Source organism: Rhamphochromis sp. 'chilingali', assembly GCF_963969265.1.
Source record: "Rhamphochromis sp. 'chilingali' genome assembly, chromosome: 3".
Lineage (NCBI taxonomy): Eukaryota > Metazoa > Chordata > Actinopteri > Cichliformes > Cichlidae > Rhamphochromis > Rhamphochromis sp. 'chilingali'.
The window spans coordinates 27,825,579-27,851,588 of NC_137931.1; the positions used below are offsets into that span (position 1 = coordinate 27,825,579).

Here is a 26,010-nt window from a genome sequence, read left to right on the forward strand (position 1 = left end):
CATGAGCCCCCGCATCCTCAGGACCTTCTATCACTGTGCCATTGAGAGCATCCTCACTGGATGCATCACCACCTGGTATGGCAACAGCACCGCCTACAACCGCAAAGCTCTCCAGCGAGTAGTGCGGTGCCCTGAACGGATAATTGGAGGTGAGCTTCCCTCCCTCCAAGATATCTACAGGAAGCGGTGCCTGAGGAAAGCGGGGAGGATCATCAAGGACTCCAGTCACCCCAGCCATAAACTGTTCAGACTACTTCCCTCAGGAAGGAGGTTCTGCAGCATCCGGTCCCGTACCAGCAGACTGAGAGACAGCTTTTTCCATCAGGCCATCAGACTGCTGAACACGTCATAGACACCTCAGCTTCACTACTGGAACTTCAACATTATGCACTCCATACTGTACAGTAATGCCACTGTTTTGCACATGTCTCAACTCTGTATATTTTTATATATTTTATTTATTGTTTACTCTATTTAATTTGTAAAATATGTGTACACACACACACACACACACACGTAGAAAAACATTTAGTATACACATCCAGAAATTTTTTAATTTTTTTTGCATATACTATTATATATTGTACATATATTTATTAGTTTCAGATTTAGCCATTCGTATATTTTGCCTGTTTATGTTATTGTATTTTGCACAACTCTGTTGCTTGTGAAGCTCGCACACAAGAATTTCACTCGCATGTGCTGTACCAATGTACCTGCACATGTGATGTGACAATAAAAAAAAGTGATTTGATTTGATTTATATATATATATATAATGAATATAATAATAATAATAATAATAATAATAATAATAATAATAATAATGGATTGGATTTATATAGTGCTTTTCAAGGCACCCAAAGCACTTTACAATGCCACTATTCATTCACTCTCACATTCACACACTGGTGGAGGCAAGCTACGGTTGTAGCCACAGCTGCCCTGGGGCAGACTGACAGAAGCCAGGCTGCCATATTGCGCCATCGGCCCCTCTGGCCAACACCAGTTGTAATGAAATCACAATTCCAAGTTAAGTTGCATAATTATCAAGGTGGAGGTTGACTGTTTTTTAAATGAGATATTTTTTCTGTTACTTTTAGCTAGAGCATCGTATTTCTATATTTCTAAAGTTTTAAAATAAATGTTTAGGCGTACAAAGTTTAATATTTACATCCAAATGAATCCAGTATGATATGGATACACTTAAAAAAAAACATTAACAAACTAGAAATAACTGTTTATTTTGTAAAGACCAACATTATAAAAACCACTGTACTAGGCTGTAACTAGAACATGATGAATGAATGCAGGCACAAAAAGGATTCAAAATACAACATAACCTTAACAAAAAGAAGAAGAAGAACAACAATAATGAACTTTATTATTATTATTATTATTATTATTATTATTATTATTATTATTATTATTATATGCGTGCAAAATCTTTGAAACCTACCTGAGACCAATGTGGAAAGTTTCCACAAACAGATTACTGCCATTTTTATGCCACAGAAGTAAAGCCTGCAGTCCTCTGCTGTCAAGTTTTTAATCATGAATTTGTTTCCCAGGATTGAAAATTTGGTTTCAAAATCAGGAGTGCAGTAGGTAGAGCTTGCTGAGAATAACAACCAATACCTGCTCTGAACTGACTGTGGATCTCCATGTACCAGTGTGTGTCTGATGTCTGATTGGAGCTGGTTAGAGTGACATTGGTCCCCAGCTCTCCTCTGACCTCGGTCACCTTCTCGGCCTGTGCACAGAGCAGAAGCACCAACAGGATCATCCACAGGAGAACCATGATCAGCTTCAGCATCCACAACAAGACGGAGTCGTCTGAAAGCAGCTCAGCTCTGATGGACTCTGACGTCCTCTACACTTCCTGTCTGAAATGCTGACTTCAGCCTATATGACACCTGATAAAATACCACAAGTATCAAGTACCTTAAAGGAAGTCCAAGCTCAGCTCTGATGGTAGAGAAGCGCTCTACACTTCCTTTTTCAAAATTCAAATATGTTTACAACAAGCAAACAAAAAAAACTCCACCACACAAATACCAAGAAATTAAGAAAGTGTACGATGATGAATCCTAATGAACAGCACAAGCAGCAGCACTTTCATTAGAAAAATGGTTGTACATCTTTCTGACAGTGAATGTCATACCTGTCGAGGAAATACTGACTAACGGTTACAAAAAATACATGAAGCAGCTGTAGTAGAGGTAATAGTAGTCTAAATAATAACATTTTAGACAGATCTTCAAGCTGTTTCTAAACTTCTAGTGTGTTTACAGTAAAACAAAAGTCAAACCAAAGAGGAAATATATATAAATGTGATACCTTTGCCACTCAAAAACATCAGGAATACTTTGGTGTGTGGTTTGTGACTGGCATGTCTATGTGACCAAAGGCTGTGTTAATTATATTATGTATAAAATAAAACAAAAAGAACTTTGACCAGAACTACAACTTTATTGGATTGGAGAAAAAACAAACAAGAAAAACCCCAAAAGAGTGTAAAGCGTCTGATACTGTAACAGTGCAACAAATCTAACTCCATGTTACACTATTTGTAATGAATGAAAACTACATCTCCTACTACAAATACATAGAATCATGGTTATAAATGCAGCTATTAACATTACTGCCCCTGTTAAATGATGAATTTGAGGTTTTCCATCCTAACCAGACTAGATGGTATTTTCTAACGATACCATGAAAACATAAAGGCTAGTCAACAACAACTGCACAGAAAATAACTACGATACAACGGTTGATGAAGGATGAAGTCATCTTTCAGTGATGTCTTGTTGGTTGGGAGTGGACTGCCCTACCCTGAAAGGAAACAAATATTTAGTACAGGGAAGTACCAGTATTATGGAAGTATTTTTGATAGTAGTAGTAGATTAGAATACTAGAGTGATACTGTTTGTTGCATTAGTAGGTACTGTTATTGGATAATTAACCCTTTAAGACCTACCATAGAACCAAGTCCGCCAGAGCTTATATTATATTTTTACCTGCTGTGGAGCCATTTTTGGGAGCATTTGAAGTTGCTATACATCAATACAACCATTATAGCCCAGATTTTAATAATATGTATTCATTAAGTGCATAGTAATTACATAAATTGCAAAAAAGTGCAATAAACTACAAAAAAAATTGAAAATCGTTTTTGTTTTTTAACATATATTTCTAGTTAGAGAAATTTAAGAGGCTTATCCCTCAAAACTGTAAATACAAAAAAGTTGCACAAAATAGTTTCCCACCACAGGAAATTTATTTTGAGTGTCTTCATATTTTTATTTTTGAAATACACCAATTTTTATACACTGCAGGAAATCAGGCTTAGCCTTCAACTTCAACCAGTTATTCTTATTATTAACCCAAAGGTTTTGTGGTTTGTTCAGACAGAAATTCCCGAAGCTAAGCTGTGCTGCCATGCTCCTTTTACAGGAGTTGTTCAACCCTTCTAAACAAGCCATCCTTGTTGAAACATTTTTGTTTGTTTATATTTGTTACGGCCCTAGCAGGAAATTGACCTCTTGTGGGTGTGTCCTGGCATCTCTCCTGCCTTAGGTGCCACCCGTTTTGTACAGCTGATGCTAATCAGCTATTAAGAATACTTAAGGCCAGAGAAAGGTGAGCTCTAGTGTCAGGGCCTTGGTGGTATTGTAGCTAGTGAGCTGTGTGTGGTGGTTGCTTCTGCTCTGTGGAGAGGGGTCTGTTTTGGTGACTAAACCTTTTTGGACCTTTTAGTTTAGTGACCAACCCCTGGATTTTGATGTTTTCTTTCGTTAAAATATTATAACAGCTTTTCCATCTCTTGTGGTTTAATTACAATAGAAACATTAATGAAACCTTTTAATCTGGCAATTCTGCCTCCCTGTATCCTTTTTTTCAACCCGGACACTTTTTTATTGCTTTACCACATCGCTTGGACAGTTTAGGTGAACATACCAGTTTGTTTAGTCATATTTTTCACAAGCCTTTACACACAAAGAAACACACACAAAAGTAGTACCTAATAGCAAAAGCTAATAGTACAATAGTATAGTTGTGAAAAGTAGAATTATAAAAAGTATCAAATAAAAAATGTTAGAAAACTTAAATGAAATAATCTTCTCAACACAGCCTCTGATTGGTAGCTACAGGCTGACCTGGGTAAACAACTAAAGTTCCCTCAGAACATTGTAAAAACATCACTCCGGCCAGACTTGATAATTATTTCTGAGGCCTCAAAACAGCTGATTATGCTGGAACTCACAGTGCCCTGGGAAGAGCGGATCGAGGAGGCCAATGAAAGGAAACGAGGAAAGTACCAGGAACTAGTGCAAGAGTGCAGGGGAAGGGGCTGGAAGACTTTCTATGAGCCCATAGAAGTGGGTTGTAGGGGCTTTGCAGGACGATCACTCTGCAAAGTCCTAGGCCGGCTGGGCGTGGCTGGGGCAACCAAGAAGAGGGCCATCCAGGCTGTGAGTGAAGCGGCAGAGAAAGCCACAAGGTGGCTGTGGATTAAGAGGGCTGGTCCGTGGGTAGCTACTGGTACGCAAGTCGGGACCTGATCACCCCCGGCTGGGTCGCCTGGGCGAGGGTGTATGATGTTGTGAGACCCGAAACACCTGATGACCCCAGGATACATCACTGAAGATGCGTACCAGTGCATCCAGGAGATGTGTCTTTATAGTTTGTTTGTTTGTTTTTTATCATTCTAATTTTTTAAAGACAAAATAATCGTGTTTTCATTTTGTGATTATATCTCAGTGCAGGTTAATAACTGTGAATGGGACTAAAAACATTCATTCAGTTTACATTGTAGTTTCTAGTTTTTGAAGCCTTACCTTTCAAATTATGAGTCTTGTTAGTAATAGCAGTGGTTTAATTACCTTCACATCCTGCAGCGGCTCTGGTACATCATAGATGTGAAGTGAGATATCATCCCTCTGGTTGCTGTAGCTTTTCCTCTTCAAGCACAGCAATATACAAGAAAAAGCTGCCAACAGAGCACTGAGTTACTTCATCTTTCATTCAGCCCAAATGTTCAATGAGCTTTTATTTAATTAGATTCATTAAAAAATAACAGCCTTTAAGGCTAGCTGTGGTGACCAGGATAACTTATCTAGGTCATGGTCTAGCGTTTAGTGACTCCATTTATTGTTTTGCATTTATTAATTTTTAGAATTTTTAGAGTTTTCTGGGTTTTTGTTTTTGTTTTTTCCATTCTGTAAGTGTTCTCTGTGTTCCCGTTGTGTTCATGCCATTTACATTGACGGTCCCTTGTCTCATGTCTTAAGTGTGAACCCTTCCAGCTGTGCTCTCCTCTTGTGTCCCATGCATTTTAACCCTGTGTTTTTCTCTGTCAGTTTCATGTCCTCCCCTCATGCTATGTGTGTCTCTTCTCCTGTGCTTCCTCAGGTCGCCGTGTGCTTCCTCAGGTCGCCGTCTGTAGTTTCCCCATGTTTTGTTATTAGTTCCAGTTTCTAGGTTTTGGTTTAGTTTTGTAAGGTTTTTTGTGCAAGTTGCTACTGCAATAAAGCAGCCTCTCTACGTTTATGAAGTCAGTAGTGTGCAAAAAAACTATAGTAGTTTTCAGGGCCTTTGATCACAGGAAATGATTAAGCTAGGTGGTATCTGCTGTATATACATGTAAATGTGTTAATAATGTCTTTTAAATGGTTTTTGGATGATTATTTTCAAAGTGGTTTGAAATAAGATATCTCCCTCTGCTGTTACTGCAGCTTCTGCATGCGTGTGTCCATTTCAGGTTTTGGAGAGGCCAAGTGTGAAATGGACACAGTGGACCGGTATGTCTATTACACGCTTTGCCATGATATTGGGTTGGACCACAAAATCTACTAAAATTGTAAAATAACAGACTCACTGATTATTAGAACAATGAAGGCGACAACTGACATAGATATGGTGATCAACAGACTGAAAAAGCAGTTGTTTTGTGGGTTGTTGGTAGGCCGAGTGACATCTGGAAAACAGAAAGGACAAAGATAAGTTAAGAAGCATTTATAAGTAGCATGGTGGCACTGGTTAAAGCACTCTTATGCAGGCCAATGTAAACAAAAAAACAAGCCTTTTATTTCAAGCTTGTGCAAAATCTTATAAAAGAAAGAAAGCAAACTGGGAGAAGGCAAATTGAAAATTGATAACGAAACACACAGGGAGGAGAAAGAAGTGCTACAACCGACGAAAGGCAAGGTCAAGCTTACAAGTATCTAAACACATGAAGGTAAACAGTGTAGTCGGATTGGGAGGGTAATGGGTCACAGGCAGCGAAGGAGGTGAAACAAAGCAAGGTCTAAATCGCTACCAAACCGAAACAGGAATTGAGAAACACGAAACAGGAAACTCATATACTCATTTAAAAACAGGAGTATGGCTCATGTGATTAGGCAGATGATCAATAGTGGGTCTGTGACCCTCATAAGGGACAATTCGCAATAGTCTCAGAAATCTGGGACTCTGTCCCAATTAGTCGTAGAACTGATTAAACTTCTCAGATAAGACATGAGACGTCTTTAAGAAACGCAAAGAAGTCCAGTCGCTTTTCTTTCCAAGCTCCTTGGTTTGCAGGAGCAAGTCTTAACAACACACCAGTTTTCCTAAACCAAAACAAGTAGTTTTTGGTAGCTAAATATTTAGTGTGTGTGTGTGTGTGTGTGTGTGTGTGTGTGTGTGTGTGTGTGTGTGTGTGTGTGTGTGTGTGTGTGTGTGTGTGTGTGTGTGTGTACCTGTTTGTGTGGGTGGTCACAAATTTGAAAACTTACCACATGAACTCATTTCCTTTGTGTTCATAATAGCACTTAGTAATGCCTATTAAGGTCAGACTTAAAAACAAACGTTTGCATGTAATAATCTTGTACTATCACAAGACAGTATAAGAAGTCGTCCCAAAATTCCTCAACTCTCAAGTTATAATAAAAAAAGTAGATGGTTTCCGACAGTAACATAAACTACTTACTCGTGTATTTAAGATGCTGTCAGCCATTTGAAAATGTGTATTGAGGCCTAAACACTCACTAATCCAACAGCAATAATCAGAAATAAACTCTTGTACTTACCTGAGACGAGGTGGAAAGTGTCCACAAACTGAGTGCTGCCTCCTCTCTTGATGCCACAGAAGTAAAGCCTGCAGTCCTCTGCTGTCAAGTTTTTAATCACGAGTTTGTTTTGCAGGATTGAAAATTTAGTTTCAAAATCAGGAGAGCAGTAGGTAGAGTCTGCTGAGGAAAAACTGCGGCTGATACATGCTCTGAACTGACTGTGGATCTCCATGTACCAGTGGATCTCTGATGTCTGATTGGAGCAGGTTAGAGTGACATCGGTCCCCAGCTCGTCTCTGACCTCGGTCACGTTCTCGGCCTCTGCACAGAGCAGAAGCACCAACAGGATCATCCACAGGAGAACCATGATCAGCTTCAGCATCCACAACAAGACGGAGTCGTCTGAAAGCAGCTCAGCTCTGATGGACTCTGACACAGAAGTGCTCTACACTTCCTACTTGACATGGTGACTTTGGGCAGTGGCATGTCTGATAAAGAAAACCCACAAACACCTTACATCTCTCACAGGATGTTAAACTTTATCGCCTCTGGCTAGCACTTTGCCCTTTGGGTTAAAAGAGACTTTAAATTTAAACAGGTTGTAACAGGTTCTAACAGCTTCCTTCTGCTGTTCTGGTTTAATAACAAGAGCAAGGCTATTTTATTTTCAATATATCTGTGCAAGAAATGAACCAACAAATCATAAAACCATCCTAATAGATTTCAGCTTCTTATTACTGCTGTGAAGAAGAAACGCTCAGTGCATCGTGGAAATCCCACAGTAGCCTGGGCCTATTGCAGAGTAGGGGAGGGTTCAGGGTCACCTGATCCAGCCTTACATGCTATAGATCCATATAAAAAGGAACGTTTTAAGCCTATCTTTAATAGGTGTTTGTCTCCTCTATCCAAACTGTAAACTGCTAGTGAGAAAGAAAAGTGTGAAGAACACTGAAGGGTCCTTAATCACCAGAAACGATTAACACTTTCCTGTGACTATTTTCCTGCTTGAAATCCAATATCTCCCTCTGCTGGTACTGATGTTACCAGTACCAGCAGTACCAGCAGATTACTGTAACTTCAGCATGTGTGTGTATTTGATGTTTTGTGGAGGCTAACCTTGAAATGCACATGGTAGATTGGTATGTCTGGTACACCTCTTGCCCTGATACTGATTTGAATAAACATTTAATCAGAAGTTCACTGGGGGTCAATTCTTGACTCGTCAATTTTTTCATTGCTCTAAATTGATACTGTCAAGAAGAATCAAAATAAAGCCTGCCACTCTAATGCAGAAGATACACAGTTGTATTCATATTTGCTGATCCAAACAGTCAGAGAGATTCATATTAATCATCCCTGTCTCAGAAGCACAGTGAGCAAGTCAGGAATCTTGGCCTTATTTTGGTCAAAGATCTGGATTTTTACAAAAAACATCAACAAAGTTACCAGAACTGTTTTCTATAATGTAAAAGTCTGATCTGACAAGGGCTCTGAGAAATTGGGAAAACTGTGATGCTCTATTTCAGGATTCAGCAGCAGCAGCAGTATGTGTAGGCACTAAGAAAGAGCTTCCACAAACATGGAAATCTGACCATACTACTCCAGCTGTCTGCTGACCTGAGTCCACACATCTACTCATACACTTAGAAACAGACTCAAAACCCTTTAGTTATCATAGGCTTATGTAGAATAAGGAGGGGATGTTTTTCTCATCATCATTCATTATTTTAATATGGCATTATTAGTTCATCAGAAGTATATAACCAGCTTTGCATTAAACATAAATTGAAGTTTTTGACCCTATATTATCCTTTGCATTACAGTGATGGTGATAACTTTAGTTTGATTTTTTCCTTACAGGTACCAGAATAATAACATGATTTTCCATTGCAGATGTAACCATGATCATTCCATACACATTGCAGTTTGTTGCTTATTCTAGAGTTGTGCTCAAGTTAATTAAAGGTTAAAAGTTACAGCCAGCGCGAGTCTGGCTGATCTATGGAGGGCAAAGGCTTTGAGCTTGGAAGGCCGCACGCGCTTACGCAGCACTTATAAGATGTTATTCTTGGTGATTTTGTGCTTAGTCATGTTCTAATATGTTTTAAGTAGAAGTAGCTGATCCAGCAATATTCATTTAATATTATATGCTTGATTTGGAGCAATACACACTGATGGTCTTAATAAATGAAAGAGTCCTTGTAGCTGCCATGTTGTGTCTTACCAGGGTACAGACATAATAGCTGTCTGCTTTTGTGCGCGCATGTGTGTGTGTGTGTGTATGCTAATTTGTATTGCTTTTACTTCTTTGTTTTTTATTTACAGTGAGACACTGTGGACCTACAGTGGGGCAAAAAAGTATTTAGTCAGCCACCGATTGTGCAAGTTCCCCCACTTAAAATGGTGACAGAGGTCAGTAATTTGCACCAGAGGTACACTTCAACTGTGAGAGACAGAATGTGAAAAAAAAATCCATGAATTCACATGGTAGGATTTTTAAAGAATTTATTCGTAAATCAGGGTGGAAAATAAGTATTTGGTCACCTCAAACAAGGAAAATCTCTGGCTCTCACAGACCTGTAACGTCTTCTGTAAGAAGCTTTTCTGTCCCCCACTCGTTACCTGTATGAATGGCACCTGTTTGAACTCATCATCTGTATAAAAGACACCTGTCCACAGCCTCAAACAGTCAGACTCCAAACTCCGCCATGGCCAAGACCAAAGAGCTTTCGAAGGACACCAGGAAAAGTATTGTAGACCTGCACCAGACTGGGAAGAGTGAATCTACAATAGGCAAGCAGCTTGGTGTGAAAAAATCAACTGTGGGAGCAATCATCAGAAAATGGAAGACATACAAGACCACTGATAATCTCCCACGATCTGGGGCTCCACGCAAGATCTCATCCCGTGGGGTCAAAATGATCATGAGAACGGTGAGCAAAGATCCCAGAACCACACGGGGGGACCTGGTGAATGACCTGCAGAGAGCTGGGACCAAAGTAACAAAGGTCACCATCAGTAACACACTACAACGGCAGGGAATCAAATCCCGCAGTGCCAGACGTGTTCCGCTGCTGAAGCCAGTGCATGTCCAGGCCCGTCTGAAGTTTGCCAGAGAGCACATGGATGATACAGCAGAGGATTGGGAGAATGTCATGTGGTCAGATGAAACCAAAGTAGAACTTTTTGGTATAAACTCAACTCGTCGTGTTTGGAGGAAGAAGAATACTGAGTTGCATCCCAAGAACACCATACCTACTGTGAAGCATGGGGGTGGAAACATCATGCTATGGGGCTGTTTTTCTGCCAAGGGGACAGGACGACTGATCCGTGTTAAGGACAGAATGAATGGGGCCATGTATCGTGAGATTTTGAGCCAAAACCTCCTTCCATCAGTGAGAACTTTGAAGATGAAACGAGGCTGGGTCTTCCAACATGACAATGATCCAAAACACACCGCCCGGGCAACAAAGGAGTGGCTCCGTAAGAAGCATTTGAAAGTCCTGGAGTGGCCTAGCCGGTCTCCAGACCTCAACCCCATAGAAAATCTGTGGCGGGAGTTGAAAGTCCGTGTTGCTCGGCGACAGCCCCAAAACATCACTGCTCTCGAGAAGATCTGCATGGAGGAATGGGCCAAAATACCAGCTACTGTGTGTGCAAACCTGGTAAAGACCTATAGTAAACGTTTGACCTCTGTTATTGCCAACAAAGGTTATGTTACAAAGTATTGAGTTGTATTTTTGTTATTGACCAAATACTTATTTTCCACCCTGATTTATGAATAAATTCTTTACAAATCCTACTATGTGGATTCATGGATTTTTTTTTTTCACATTCTGTCTCTCACAGTTGAAGTGTACCTCTGGTGCAAATTACTGACCTCTGTCATCATTTTAGGTGGGGGAACTTGCACAATCGGTGGCTGACTAAATACTTTTTTGCCCCACTGTATATAGTTTCTTATGTTTTTATCTCTTGGTGCACACATTACATGTAATGGAATTTGCTCTGTAAATAAATTTGGCATGTGCATTTTTTTGGTTGGTTTAAACTTGGTTTAGCTGATATAAAGGGTTAATGGAGAGAATTTTGTAAAGGAGCTACGGTGCATCGCTATCCAGTGCAGATGTACTCAGCAGGAGAACTCAAGACAAGACTGCTCAATGAAGTTCCACCATTAATTAATGCTTCAATCATAAATACTATATCTATTAAGGGGCTATGTGCCACGGTAGTTAAAGCTGGCAATAATTAAATAATTTCTTAAAATGCCATCACTTTGAAACAGCCATCTTGGCTAATTACAGGCCAATCTTTAACCTTACTTTCATCTCAAAATGTCTTGAAAGAGTAGTTATAAAACTGCTTACTGAGTTCTAATCAGGTTTCAGAGCTCATCACAGTACACAAACAGCTTTAGTGAAGGTTAACAACTAGTGGCAAGCCATCGCTGTCCCTCGTTGCTTTGGAGAAGCTCAGGGGGAAGAGATGGAGGAAGGTGTAAGGTCTTTGGTACAGGACTTGCGCTTGAAGGACAGACCGCCTGATTTTTGAAAAATGTCTCTCTTTTTGGGGGGAATCTAGACCAAAATGTGTGGTCCGAGAAAAAAAATCACATTTCTATACATTTAACTATAGTTTTTATTTGAAAATGTAATATTGAGTCCAATTGTTATGTGATCTGACACTTCAAGTAATGTAAAGAGTACCATAATACTGCTACAAAATAAAACACAAGCGTGCACCCTTTGGTACTACCAGTGGCATGCAATAACCTTTATAGGAAGTAAAAGAAGAAATGAGGAACAAACTTTTACATGAAAGAAAGCAAGAGAAACATGAAAGCTTGCTGCACTCCTTCCTTGGCTGACAAACTGTAAAATCTGTCACTTCTCTAGTGATCACCTTAAAATTTGCCACTAGCAGACAATGTCAATGACAGGGCACTGGGTCTGACTACCCAGTGTTTGTGTTTTTTGGGTTTAGTTATACTTTTTAAGTTTTGTATTATACAGTTCCTGGTTTCTAAGTTTCTGTTCTCAGTGTTTTATGCCCAGGCTTAGTTTTGTCTCTATGTCTTTCCTGTGTCCTGGGTATTGTTACTTTTGTCTCTGTGCTTCATGTCCCCACTGTTCCCACTGTCTGTCATGTTTCTATGTCTCAGTATCACGTCCACGTCTATCTGTCATGCTTCCTGTGTTACTTTGCTACTCCAGTGTTCAGTGTTTTTGAGTTTTGCTTTTCCCCTGTCTCATCACATCAATTAGTCCCACATGTGTGCTTCCTGTTCCCCATCCTCTCGTTAGCCGGCCTGTGTATGTTAGTCCTCAGTCTTCCCCTGCTTGTTGTCATGTCTGTAACCTTTGTGGGCATTCTCTTTGCTGTGTGTTTTTTCCTCCGTGCTCCTCGTAGTTTTCTAGCTCTCTGTTTCCCAGTTTAGTTCCTTAGTGTCCAAGTTTAATTGTGTTTTGATTTAAGTTCATATTTCTAGTTCCTTGCTTTTGGTTTTCTTTCCTGTATGTGTGAAGAGTCATTTACAGCCAACATAAAGCTGCCTCTTTCAGTTCACCCTTTTTTTATCAGTCCTACATCCTGCCTGCTACACTGCAAATCCATGACAGTCAAAAGGTAGAGGATTATTTTAAGAAAAAGTAACAAAAAAAAATCCTATGAAAGCCCCACTACACATGTAACTGTAGCTGTATATTGTGAATTATTATCAAATGGATTTCATGGATTATTAAAATATTAATATGATTAATATTACTGCTGCAGATGTTTGAGCCTGAGCTCACTTTAAATACTTTCTATGCTGTTTAATTTCAGGCAGTGCGTCACGCTCTGTGAAATCAGGTGCTTGTAATTTGGATTTCCTGTCATCATGTATCTCAAAAAACAAAAACAAAACAAAACTCAGTAGTTCAAGCATTAATCTTGATGTATACAATAAAAAAATGTAATTAAAAGGGTTGCATGACTAACTGGTAATATTTACTGCAAAACTGGTTAAACTTTGTGCATTCATTCAGCCAGTTAATTTCTCAGAGACGCTGGTGCAGTCTGAACCTGTTTTAATAAATTAGACATTACAGGAGCTCTCCATTATTAAGGATTTCTTTGCAAACTACTCTGCATCATATATATGTATCACACATGTTATTAGTGAGAGGAAATGTAAGTGTTGAGATGGTAAATCACAGAGGAATGACATTAAACTGAACTTAAAATACAAATTTAAATAAAATGAAAAAAATGAAGTTCTGCTCGGATCGTAATGTATTTTCTGAACATTGTAAATCTTCCCTTAACAACAGCTCATAGCTGATACTGAAAAGAAAGTGACTTGAAAATTTAAAAAAGTCAGTTAAATATAAATTAAAATTAAGTAAAAAGTAAAAAATTACACAGTGAAACAAACAAGTGGAAACAGACAAATGAGTCAAAGACAAACTCCATCTTTTACTATCTGCATGGTTTTACAGGTCCTGTACAACTACCGTTAACCAAGGGGCTACTACTTCTAGGGCAGCCTTTACTATATCTATTAATAAGTTAATCGTTAAAAATCCTACTACCATCTATGTTGCTAACAATAAGAGAAAACTAAAAGCAGAAGTACAAACAGTACAGTAGTTACTGTTACTGCTATGATTGTAAAACGTCTGAAACAGTCAAATAAGAAAAAAGGTCTGCCCTCCATCTCCAGCCTGACAGAGTTATAAACTCTTATTCAAGGCAAAAGTCTACTTTTTACACATGACTGTAGTGACCATCTGTTACATAAGTGATCAGCTGCACACCAAAAGATGTAGTACGTCAGATATCTCAGTGGGTCTGACGAACCTGCCAATACAATCAGCTGGTGTAACACAAAGACGTTGTTGTGTGCAGAAGAAGTGATGACACTAGGATTTTAATGGTGAAATCATGCGGAGTAGCCATATTTCCTGGAAACCTTTGTAAAATTAGCACATCCAATTATTTCCTCTTTTCTATTTTTTCTTCAGGCGTTGCCAGAATGTTTGCAAAAAAGAAGAAGCCAGGAAATGTTTTACCCACTAACCCCATCCTGTCTGACAGTAAAGCTATAAAATGTACAGGTCCTGCAAAAACTACCCATAATCCTTACTGTTATTATTACCATCAATTCTACCACAAACGTAGACTTCACTACATCTATTAATAGGTTACTACTCCATTTTCAAGAACTTTAACGAAAACTACTACCTATGTAAAATTTCTGTTACTATCATAAATACTGTTATTGCCTCCACCTTATACTAATACTGCAAAATGAACCCTTAAAGTTTGAACCATTGTCTGCTTTCAGATTCCAGCTTGACAGCGTTTGACAGCTTAAGATACACAACTTTCCATATGATTTGAAAGTTTTACATCTGAAGTGGACAGATGTCTTCCAACAAGCCTGATAATACACAAAATGTAGTGCTGTCAGCGTTAATCTCGTTAAAATGAAAATCTATGCGTTGACACTGCGCAGCCCCAAGCATGGGGCGATCCGCATTAACTCGCTAATGCAGATTTGTCGTGTTAACGCGGTTATGGCGTTAACATAATTTTAACAAGATTAACGCTGACAGCACTAACAAAAAATTAATGTATTTGCTGCAGAGAAGAAACGTGCGCAAACGTTTGTATGTTTTTCAATGAAATACAACAAATGAAGTCTTGTAGCGTCTGAAAGAACTCGTTCAGTGATGTCTTGCTCGGTAGGGCTGGATCACCTTGCCCTGAAACACAACATAAGTATAGGGAAGAAGCAATATTGTGTTAGCACTTTAAGCAGTGGTATTGATATCATAGGTACCAATAGCAGCGTCATCACCAGATGCAAACATAAAACAGTTTTTAGAGATGTTAGGGTGACTGTGGCTCAGCAGATTCTATGCATTGTGGGTGCTCAGAGTAAAAAAGTGCTACACAGCTCAAAAAGATAATGCGTTGACCTCTACGGCTGGTTAGTTAAGTTCCTTGTTGAAGGCCTAAAATGAACATTTTCAGCACTAGTATCTGTGTTTTGAACTGATCATAATCGGTCTGAAGTGTGGTTAAATGGTGCCAGCTACATCTAACTGTGTGGACATGGAGCAAACTCAAGGCCATGAAGACTTCATACAGTTTAAATTGACTAGAGTAGCAAACCCACACACTGTCCATGGGAAGCAGACAGCGTACAAACCTATTCACATACACTATGATTGTTATAGTATGATGCTATTTTATATTGTGACACAGCATTGTAATGTGATATCCTCTTCTGTGTTATATATACAGATATATAGGATTGTGGAGTTGCTAGAAAAATATTTGTAATGCAAAATTAAAACTCACAGTATCAGTTCTGTCAGTAACAGTGGAAGGTTTGTTTACCTGAATAGCCCACAGTGTTTCTGCGTTCTCGTAGATGTGAGCTGAAGGCTCTTCCACCTGTTTGCTGCTTTTGTTCTTCCTCGAACACAGCAGTACCAAAACCCCACCTGCCAACAGATCATTGAGTCACTCCACCTTCAAACTCACAGTCAGGACAGAATGTCTCATAATGAATGTAAGAATATGATCCGGTCTGAATACTGCTGCTATTCTCAAAATGATTTAGTCAAGTAAAATAAAAAAACAACAACAAAATAAATCAAATAAGATATTCAAGCAAAAGAAAATTACTGAAACACTAAAATAAAACAAAAATATACAGGTTATTTGTCAATTTGAACATCTATGTCCACACTTCCTCTCTGAAGAGGTTTGTGTCATCTTTTCACTGAGACTCAGGGTGTCTACATGACTAACTGGCTTTTCAGAGAGAGGTTGGGTTGTAATGTTTATTCTGAAGTTCTGAAAATCCCATGATAAATGTCCTCTATATCACAATATTTAAGGGAACTAAAAGTAAAACTGAAACTTAGAAAAGCTAAACTGAAATGAGAGAAAACAAACAAACTGAAGCTTTACTGACTTGAAATCAAAAACTCAAAATAAAAAATAAAACCCACGTCAAAAATACAAACTACAAGAACTCCGTTTGATCAGCATTGTTCACTAAGGTGAATGTTGTTGACATACTTTTTTAAGTGATTTGGATTGGCGCAAATTATAAATGATGGACTCATCATCATTTTCCTAGACATAAACTTACTAATCCCACACTGGGGAAATTCACAGACGATTAGGGTTCAGCAAGAAAACCTAAATTAGAGATATATTCGAAAGAAAAAAATATATATATATATTATATTATGTTAAAGAACTAAATAAGGAAAATAGTGTACAAAAACTATCTAGCAGTTATTTCTACTATTTACTAATGGTTGCTGGGCAACAGATCAGTCGATTAACAACAGACATTAATGAAAGATCAGAAATTGTGTTATGATTGTGATTCAGTCAATGAAGGATGTGGGTGTTCTTGTAGAGGCTCTTTTTCCTGATATTAAAAGAACTTTTTGATCAAAGTTAATCAGAAAATACTTAAAATAACAAACTTTAGTGTGTTTGAAAAGATAGAATCATGTTTAAAAATACATAAAACACATCAGAGCACTGAAATTAATTAATCATGGGCGACAAGCCTCAGGTTAAATGTGACTAACACTATTAGTATGCTCTTCTCAAAAAGTCTGTGCAAATATTACCAAACCAGAGGTCACAATATGAGGACAGAGCATGTAGCTGAGCTCATGTATTCGTGTCCTAACTGTTCCTTTAGTACAGATGTCAGTGAGTCATTTTTCATTTTATTTTATTATTTTTTTAAATTACCAGCTTTTAAAGCTCCAGTGAACGCTGTGATAGATAAATTTGGGTCGTGTTCATCGGTGAATAGTGTGGCTCGTCCAGTAGTGGATGTCGGTATTTACAGTTCAGACCAGAATCTCCTAAACTTATCTCCACTCACACTCACCCATTATCAGGATGATGACAGCGGCAACTGAGACGGATATCATGAGGATGAACTGAGTCATGATGCAGTCCTTCAGCAGGTTGCTGTTGGAGGCATCTGGAGAAAGATGAAAGAGGAACAAAGGAGAGATAATCAATGAAAAAAAAGAAAAAAAAAGTATTGTTTTATTTCTTTAGAACCGTTACAGTTATGATAATTAAAGTTTCCAATCGGGGCATTTTGTTGACAAATTATTCTGAAAACAGTGCAGAAGGTTCACATCTCCAATCACAACCAGTGATCCAAACTAAGGTACTAACAAGTTAAATTAACTTTGATTTCTGAGGCAACTTAAATGTAGAGAAAAGGAAAATATTTAATTGACACACGAACAAGAACGTCAGCTACCTACCAACTGTAAGTATACAACTCGTTCTTATTTAGATATGCACGAGATGTCTTCTGGTGTTGGTGCCCTGATCTAATGCTCACACATGAAGTACAAACACAAAGCAAATGGGACACGAGTTCCTCGCCACTCATCCTAATTTGACTAAAGAGGACTGTTTTTTTTAATTTTTTTTATTTGTGTTTAGTATTACCATGGAGCCAAGACACCAATGGTCAAGCACACTTTCACACCATCTGTGACGACAGCAGTATTCGGCAGAATAGCTCTTCTGATGCTTTTTTAGTGGAGGCATTTGAAAGAAGGGCCAATTTTTAGTTTCTGCTGTCTAATGGTTGTGGGGGCGGGGACAATGTAGCACTTGAGCTCATTTCTCAACGTATTGATTTCATAATTTTCAACAGAATGGTCATCAAAGTCAAATTATTCTGAATCAGGAACCATATGACTACAATACTACTGAAACCCTCACCTCCAGCTAGATCCAATGGTGACCTCAAAGTAATCAGTAAAGCACAAGTCAGTAGATTATAGACAATTTCTATATCTGTTGACCAGATTAAGATGATTTATGAAAAGTAGACGTTTCCACAAACAGACCACTTGTTCAGCCTCATCGCCACCATAATTGTAAAACAATGCTTTACTTATTGAGTATTATCAGTTTTTTTTCCTGTTGCATAACTGCTGTATTGATGAAGAAGACAAAACTCTTTTTGCCCCTCAATTTTATTTTATTGTTAACAAACACATTTGCCATATTTTCCATTTTACATGTGTGTTTATTGCCATATACCACGAGTCTATCCATGCTCACATGCACATGGGCTTAAAAGACTGTCACCATAGCCCAATGGTATTGTTAGAGGTTAAGAACAAATATTCACATACATCCCACATTACTGCAAGAATGTGGTCACAACTTTCCTAAACATGTTGAAACAGTCAAAACTCCTGTTAGACAGCTCAAAATGTGCATTTCTACAAATACATCATGCGATCTGAACACCAACTAATTTGTTTTGCAGCAATAAAGTAAATTGAAAGTTGGGTACTTACCTAACAAAAGGTGGAAAGTCTCCACAAAATGAATGCTGCCACCTCTCTTGATGCCACAGAAGTAAAGCCTGCAGTCCTCTGCTGTATAGTTTTTAATCACAAGTTTGTTTCCCAGGATTGAGAATTTGGATTCAAAACCAGGAGAGCAGTAGGTAGAGCCTGCTGAAGAAAAACTGCGGCCAATACATGCTCTGAACTGACTGTGGATCTCCATGTACCAGTATCTGTCTGATGTCTGATTGGAGCAGGTTAGAGTGACATCGGTCCCCAGCTCTCCTCTGACCTTGGTCACGTGCTCGGCCTCTGCACAGAGCAGAAGCACCAACAGGATCATCCACAGGAGAACCATGATCAGCTTCAGCATCCACAACAAGACGGAGTCGTCTGAAAGCAGCTCAGCTCTGATGTGATTCTAAGAGGGAAGTGCTCTACACTTCCTTTTTCAGATGGTCACTTGATATGACATCAGATTTTTTTAAAAACCACAAAAACGAACAAGCGCTCAGGAAGTAAAATTACACTGACCCTTGCTTAAACGCAGTAGCTTGGTTTAGTATTAGAGATATTCAACTGTTTTCTGCAGCTCAATGATTTAATGACAATACTGCAGTAGTGACGCTAGTAATGAGAACAACAGCAACTTTAACAGCAAAATTATTGTACCAGAGATGACAGTGACATGTTTAAAGTAACAGCTTTTTTGTTTTGTTTTTTGGACTGGCTGCTACATGACATAAAAGGCTCATTTTAAATTGTACGGTGTCTTCTGATCTTCTTAAATGTTCCCACGGTCAAGAAATAGATTAGAAATAGAAATATGGATTAAAAGAACAAATATTACATTGTAATAAATGTAATTTTTATTAAACAGTGAAACAAAGTGGAAGCAGACAAATTACTTTTTAATACTGTTACAACAAATCATGAAATATACTGTGTACTGATACTACACATGAAAAAATGAAATGAATGAATCAAATCCCGTGATGTCTTGCTGAAAGAGGGTCGCCTACCCTGAAACAGAAAATGAGTAATCAGTACAGGGTAGTACAAGTAGTACTATTAGATAGTATTACTACTATCACTGTAACTTTTAATAGCTACAGTGATAGTCTTTGCAGCGTTAGCAGCAACACTGAAGGAGTAAAATAGCTATAGAGATCAAAACTTTTTAGCATTTTAACATGTGGGTCTGTGGGCAACTGTCTTTTTTAGAGCCAGACTCAAGTCTATATTAGGAAAAATGAGGTTTTTGCTGCTTCACTTTGGCTTTGAAGATAATATTTTGACCCTGGTTCATCTCATTCATTTGACTTGATCATCATGTTTTTCGTGCCAAAACACTGGTGTTCCTGAAGAAACCATACCTCACAATTGAGTAAGGCACCAGCCCTGCCCTAAGTTATGCCCTGCTTTTCATTCTTTCTGCACTAATGTTACCATGACTTCCTAAATGAACATCATGTTTTATTCAGTAAGACCTGAAAGGAGCTCCTGAGGCCATAAACCCACCAGAAAAGTGTTTGCTGAGCCCACTGGAAGCTGGAAGGAGTTTTGTGAAAAACTAAATATAATTCATGATTTAATAGCTCACAGAAGCAACTTTAGGAGCAATAATTTGAAGTAACCATTTCTGTATGACTTTAACCCAACCACAGTGAGACCTGCTGATGTACAGTTGGGAGATGATGGCTGAGAAATGAGTATATCAGAGGGACAGTTCAGGCTGAGCGGTTTGGAGCTAAAGCTAGAGAGGCTGTGATGTCGCATTACTTTGATTATGTTTGTCCCTGATGCAGCTCATCCAAATGCACATGAAAACATTAATAATGGGGTAAATCAAAAGTTATAGAGACAAGGCTGAGATGTTTTGGGCGCACATAGAGGATGGGTAGTAGATATATTGGACAAATTATGTTAAATATGGAGCTGCCAGGCAGTAAAAGAGGAAAAGAAGAAGACCTCAGAGAAGATCAGTGTGACAGAGGAGGATACTATTGCATGGTGGACTGGGGTGAATTTGTTGGAACGTCCTGTCTTGGGAAAACTGTATGACTGTGATAACGCACACCTGGATGATCTGAAGCAGCAAACATAAATGACCAGGAATCTTAAACGAACAAAGCTGTTTTAGATTCTATTAATTTCAGAAGACATCACATGCATATTTCCATTTTGTCATTACGACTTAATGCCTGTTAATGTTCATCATAGCAGCCGAACATTTTTTAAACATTATAGAGAGTGATCCTAGTACCAGTACTGTCAGTAGTCATGGTTTATGCAGCACACACAGCATCAGTTTTGTTAGCAGTCACAGTTTTTACTTACCTGCACAGCCCGCAGTAGCTCTGTAGCATTACAGATGTGACCTGAAGCATCAGTCGTAGCATTTTCTCCTCTTCAAGCACAGCAATATGATGACAAAACCTGCCAACAGAGCTGTGAGTCACTTCTTGTTTATCCAGATGTACAGATCCAGATATATTCTTATAATACACAGATTTCTGTGCAGTCGCTGACAGTATAAAGCTGCTTCCTCACTTGTAAGAGTGATTGGTCAAAGTGCAAAATGATTAAAAGAAATACGGACTGAAGTTTGACCAACACTTCTAATATGTGCTGCCAGAAACATCTATTCAAACATTAGATACTGTGATCTGAAGTTAGAAAATGTGCTAAATTTATCTACTGTGACACACTCACTGATTATTAGTGGCTGCCTTTGTCATTCTGAGACACAGATGATGATGAGGTGACTCTTATAGCAGTCGTTCTGTGGGTCGTTGGGAGGAACAATGACATCTGGAAACAAAGAGGCAAAAAGATCAACTGAGAACATGTTATAGTTACAAATCAGCAACTTGAAACACGCCCACCATCTATAAATTTTCATTGAAAAACATACTTTTCATATATCAGATATATAAGGTAGTATACAGCCATGATAGAAAAAACTCTTATTTCTTTAAACAACAACAACAAAAAACCCATCTAGTTACCTGTATCAATACACCATCTTATTGCTCTGCTGGGGTTTTTGTGTTAATTATTAATTTCTTTTTATTCTTTTTATCCAAAGAAAGGATCGCTTTCACTCAAGAAATCAAGGAAATCAGAATAGGTGCAGCAGTTTGCCTTATGAAATCCAACCTTGAAGCTGCAAGGAACTTTTTTGTACCCAGTGTAAGTTCCAAAAAAGGAAAAAGAAAAATATATCAAGCTCACAAGTTGAGTTATTACTTGTTAGGTTCTCACTGCCAAAGTTTTCTTTTACAGTATCTCAGGACATGTTAAAACCCACCACGCTGGACCTTCACAGAGGAGAGTTTGAGTCAAAACAAATGGTGGGAAGTTTGGATGTGAAAAAAATAACACATGATCTCATTCCATTTGCATTCATTCTCACACTTACTAATACTAATGACTATGAAGGTCAGACATGAGAACAGAGCGAATGCAAAAAGTAAAGAACGTGGTAATAGATAACAAGTTAAAACATGCAAAACAGAAAAGAGAAATCCTGTTAGCCTGCTCAAAACCTGCTTTTCTGCAAATACGTCATAAAGCCTGAGAACTAACTAATCATTTGTTAGTCATATGTTCATATGTTTTACAGCAATAAGCAAAAAAAAAAAAAACAAACCAAAAAAAAAAAAAAAAAACTTGGCTACTTACTTGAGACGAGGTGGAAAGATTCCACAAAATGAATGCTGCCATCTCTCTTGATGCCACAGAAGTAAAGCCTGCAGTCCTCTGCTGTCAAGTTTTTAATTATCAGTTTGTTTCCCGTGATTGAGAACTTGGTTTCAAAACCAGGAGAGCAGTAGGTAGAGCCTGCTGAGGAAAAACTGCGGCCGATACCTGCTCTGAACTGACTGTGGATCTCCATGTACCAGTGTGGGTCTGATGTCTGATTGGAGCAGGTTAGAGTGACATTGGTCCCCAGCTCTCCTCTGACCTCGGTCACGTTCTCGGCCTCTGCACAGAGCAGAAGCACCAACAGGATCATCCACAGGAGAACCATGATCAGCTTCAGCATCCACAACAAGACGGAGTCGTCTGAAAGCAGCTCAGCTCTGATGGACTCTGACACAGAAGTGCTCTACACTTCCTACTTTACATGGTGACTTCAGTCAGTGTGACGTCTGAAAAACACAAACAAAACCAAAACCGAAAACAAATCCCCTTAATGTCGCACAGGAACTAAAACTTTACCACTTCCAGGCAGTAGTGTGGCATGTGGGTTAATGTGGGTTCTAACAGCTTCATACTTCATCGGATGACATCTCGGGGAGGCACACTGCCGTGAGTTCTCAGAAATTGGCTGCTTGAGCACAAGAAATGACAACATCACAGAACGCAAGCTCGCGGCTCTCCAACGGGAGATTGAGAGACCAGTGTTGGACTGTAGAACTGCTTTGAAATTCATATGAGCTGTTCGCAATAAAGTAAAAAATACCATCACTTATGCGGATACCCCTCTGGCGCCAGCTGCAAGGCCAGAGCTGAACAAAACACCCTGATAACGACTGTGTTTAGTCTGTTCCTTCCCATTCCATGCAAGGCCACCTGGGTTGGCTGGAAGACTGTTTACTTAGCCTAGCAGGGCGAAGGTCAGCTGAACTATGGACACGCACACGCAACCTGAACCTGAGCAGGTAAACCAACAGCCGTAAACCAATAACAAACTCATCCTACATGATAAAAAAAATGCTGTCTTCCTCAGCTTTGTCCCAGCATTTGTCAACAGGACACAACCACAAAACGAGAGAAACAACACATTTACTGAGTGGTAGTTAAGCTAGCTCCCCTTAAGAGAGATGTCCAGTCCAGCTGCAACTTCCAGGTCTAGGGCCCATTTTCTTTCCAATGGTAAGCACAGCTCTCTCTTCAGCACCACAGAGTGGCGCAGAGTCCCCCCCACTTCACATGCTGCACCAGTCTGTCTGATAAGTTTCTGCTCCGATTTCCCTAAAACTTCACTTGAAACAACATCTTTTACCCAGTTAGAAGTGGGTACTCTGCACGTTTCCACTTGAGAATCATGACACAATCACCATGCCAGTCACCTCACACTCAGCTGCAGCCAACAATGATGGTTTTCCAACTGAAAACCATCAGCTGAGTGGGAGCACTGATTGAAATATATTTTAAAATAGGGACTTAACTCTTTTGCTTAAAAATCAATTATCACCCACACAGCTTAATACAAATGCAAGAAAGTTAACTGTTTTAAGGTCTCAGCCTTCAGACGCAGCACTCTCCTGATTGGTTTAAACAGCCAGTCATTCATAGGCTGATCAGATCATGAATGTCTCCATGACACTCTGACTCAGGTGGACCTGCAGCAGGGAGCTCCAACATACTGAAACACTAAAACAATGAAAGGGAAGAAAGTTCAATCTCAGCACGTTTGCTGCTGGACTTGGAGGCTCTGAGTTGATAAGAACGTCTTCTTCCACATGTGTGTTAGTGCATAATGGTGCTTTTATAGATTAGAGTTCATTCCTACAGCTCTGTCATCATTTAAGCTTCAGTAAAATTATTTAAGTGAGGTCCTACTGATCATTGTTACCACCTGAAAATAAAGTACTTTATTTGCTGCTTTATTTTTACACATTGCAACTTAGAAGCTTTCTTTTTTTTTGTAAAAGAAGCTGGGTGCTTATATGAGATGAGGCAGAACATGTGCACAGCATAAAAAATGTCCTTCAGTCAATCCAATCACTCTGTGTTTCTCAGAATTAAACGTTGGCTTCAAAATCAAAAAGCAGTACATAGAAACTGTAAGTGACACATTGCACCTGATGCATCATCTGAACTGACTGTACCAGTGTTTACCTGAACTGCCATAAGAGCAGGTTAGAGTTAGAATCACGTTCTCGGCCTCTGCACAGAGCAGAACCACCAACAGGATCATCCACAGGAGAACCATGATCAGCTTCAGCATCCACAACAAGACGGAGTCGTCTGAAAGCAGCTCAGCTCTGATGTGATTGACAAATTATTGCTCTACACTTCCTGTTTCACACAATCAGTCAGCTCATCATGTCCCAGCTGATCAAGTGGCTTCACCTCTTGTCTCCAAGCTGTTACTGCAGAAACACATTCATACACATATTAAGTAAAACAAATCAAAGTAGATAATAACTTCAATGAGGTGGCACATTTTCTACTACTATAACACTGCCAAAACACGTACTACACCATTTGGTAGTACTGACACTACAGACCCAACTCTATCTTGTACTTCTAGGTCTGCTAGTCAGGGTACACCCTGGAAAGGTCGCCAGTCTGTCGCAGGCTAACACAGAGAGATAGACAACCATTCAATTCATAACCAATTAATCAAACCACACAAAGCACATCTTTTGACTATGGGAGGAAGCCGGAGGACCTGCAGAGGACATGCAAACTCCACACAGAAAGGCCACGGCCAGATGGTGGATTCAAACCCAGGACCTAACCGCTCGGTGCTACCCACCATGTTGCCCCTTCTGTAGTACATAATCGACTTATTTGTACACATGTGTAATGATCATCAGTATCTGGAATATTAATGACTTTGTGTTCAGCTGCACTGTAAACACCAGCAGATCCAGAGTGATGGGCCTTGAAGGGATCATTTTATATATGAATTGGCCTTTAAAAGAGGACCTGAGGAGACAAGTTAAATCCAGGTACTTTGATCAGGAAATGATGACAACAAAATTTTAGTGACATCATTTGGAGTATGTGTGGAACATTGTGTACGATTACCACATGAAATTACTGACCTTTTACTGTGTTATTTTTTACAGTTATTCCATAGAATTCTTGCAAGAAAGTAAAAGTCTTTCCACAAACACAAACAAGAATCAGCACTTTTAGAAAGTTTACTACATCTATAATTAGTCTACCCCTCTATTTGTTCTATTAATGGGACTTCTACTATTCTAATTATTGAGAACAACAGTTGCTCCATATTGATCATGACAAATAATGAAAAAAACAGCTCTTTCTGAGTAGTCGTGTTTTCCTTGTAAGCTGTACATGATGACCACATTAAATCACTTCCCTTTGCTGACTTTAGTTTTACATAATACACTTTTTTTTTTCAGGAAACAAGTCATGGCATAAACAATGGAAACAAGCAAAAACATCATTATTTTTATATCCAGTTCGGTCACATAGTGCTGCCGTAAATCCTACCATAGGCTTAGGGATGGGGCAAGCAGGGCTAACACAGAGGCTATGTCCACACTAGCCCGGATAAATTTATAACGGCGTTTTTGTCTGAAATGCTCCGCGTCCACACTAGCGTTTACAGTCATTTTCGCAGAGTTGAAAGAGAGAGAGAGTTAAAGAAATCGAAGAAAAGCTATCTGGAGCATGTACAGACTGATATTAATCTTTAATAGGGCTGTCAAAATTGAGAGCAAACAAAACAACTGCTGTATAATGCCCTCCGCTATCTTAGTTTAATTGATCATGTGACTGCATCATATAACTAACATGCGTCATTGTTTTAGAAAGTCTTCGTTTTCACGGTCCATACTGTGACGCGAAAACACCGTTTTCAAATCATTGCGTTTTGTAGAGCGTTTT

The 26,010-nt window shown here is 39.0% G+C and overlaps 1 protein-coding gene across 7 annotated transcripts in view; it reads right to left on the bottom strand.

Annotated features, from left to right (window-relative positions):
• Window positions 1-1,759: 1,759 nt before the first annotated feature.
• Window positions 1,760-26,010, bottom strand: part of LOC308394161 (uncharacterized protein) — a 133,252-nt gene continuing 109,001 nt past the window's right edge. For 4 of the 7 annotated variants that reach the window (XM_080878340.1, XM_080878343.1, XM_080878341.1 and 1 more), the window contains 4 exons: window positions 7,073-7,373; window positions 5,881-5,979; window positions 4,886-4,992; window positions 1,760-2,834 (listed from right to left, as the gene is read on the bottom strand). In XM_080878340.1, coding sequence (XP_080734466.1) covers window positions 2,796-2,834; window positions 4,886-4,992; window positions 5,881-5,979; window positions 7,073-7,373 — 546 coding nt within the window. In that variant the 3' untranslated portion in view covers window positions 1,760-2,795. The other 3 variants (XM_080878342.1, XR_013971127.1, XR_013971126.1) reach the window with 3 other exon arrangements.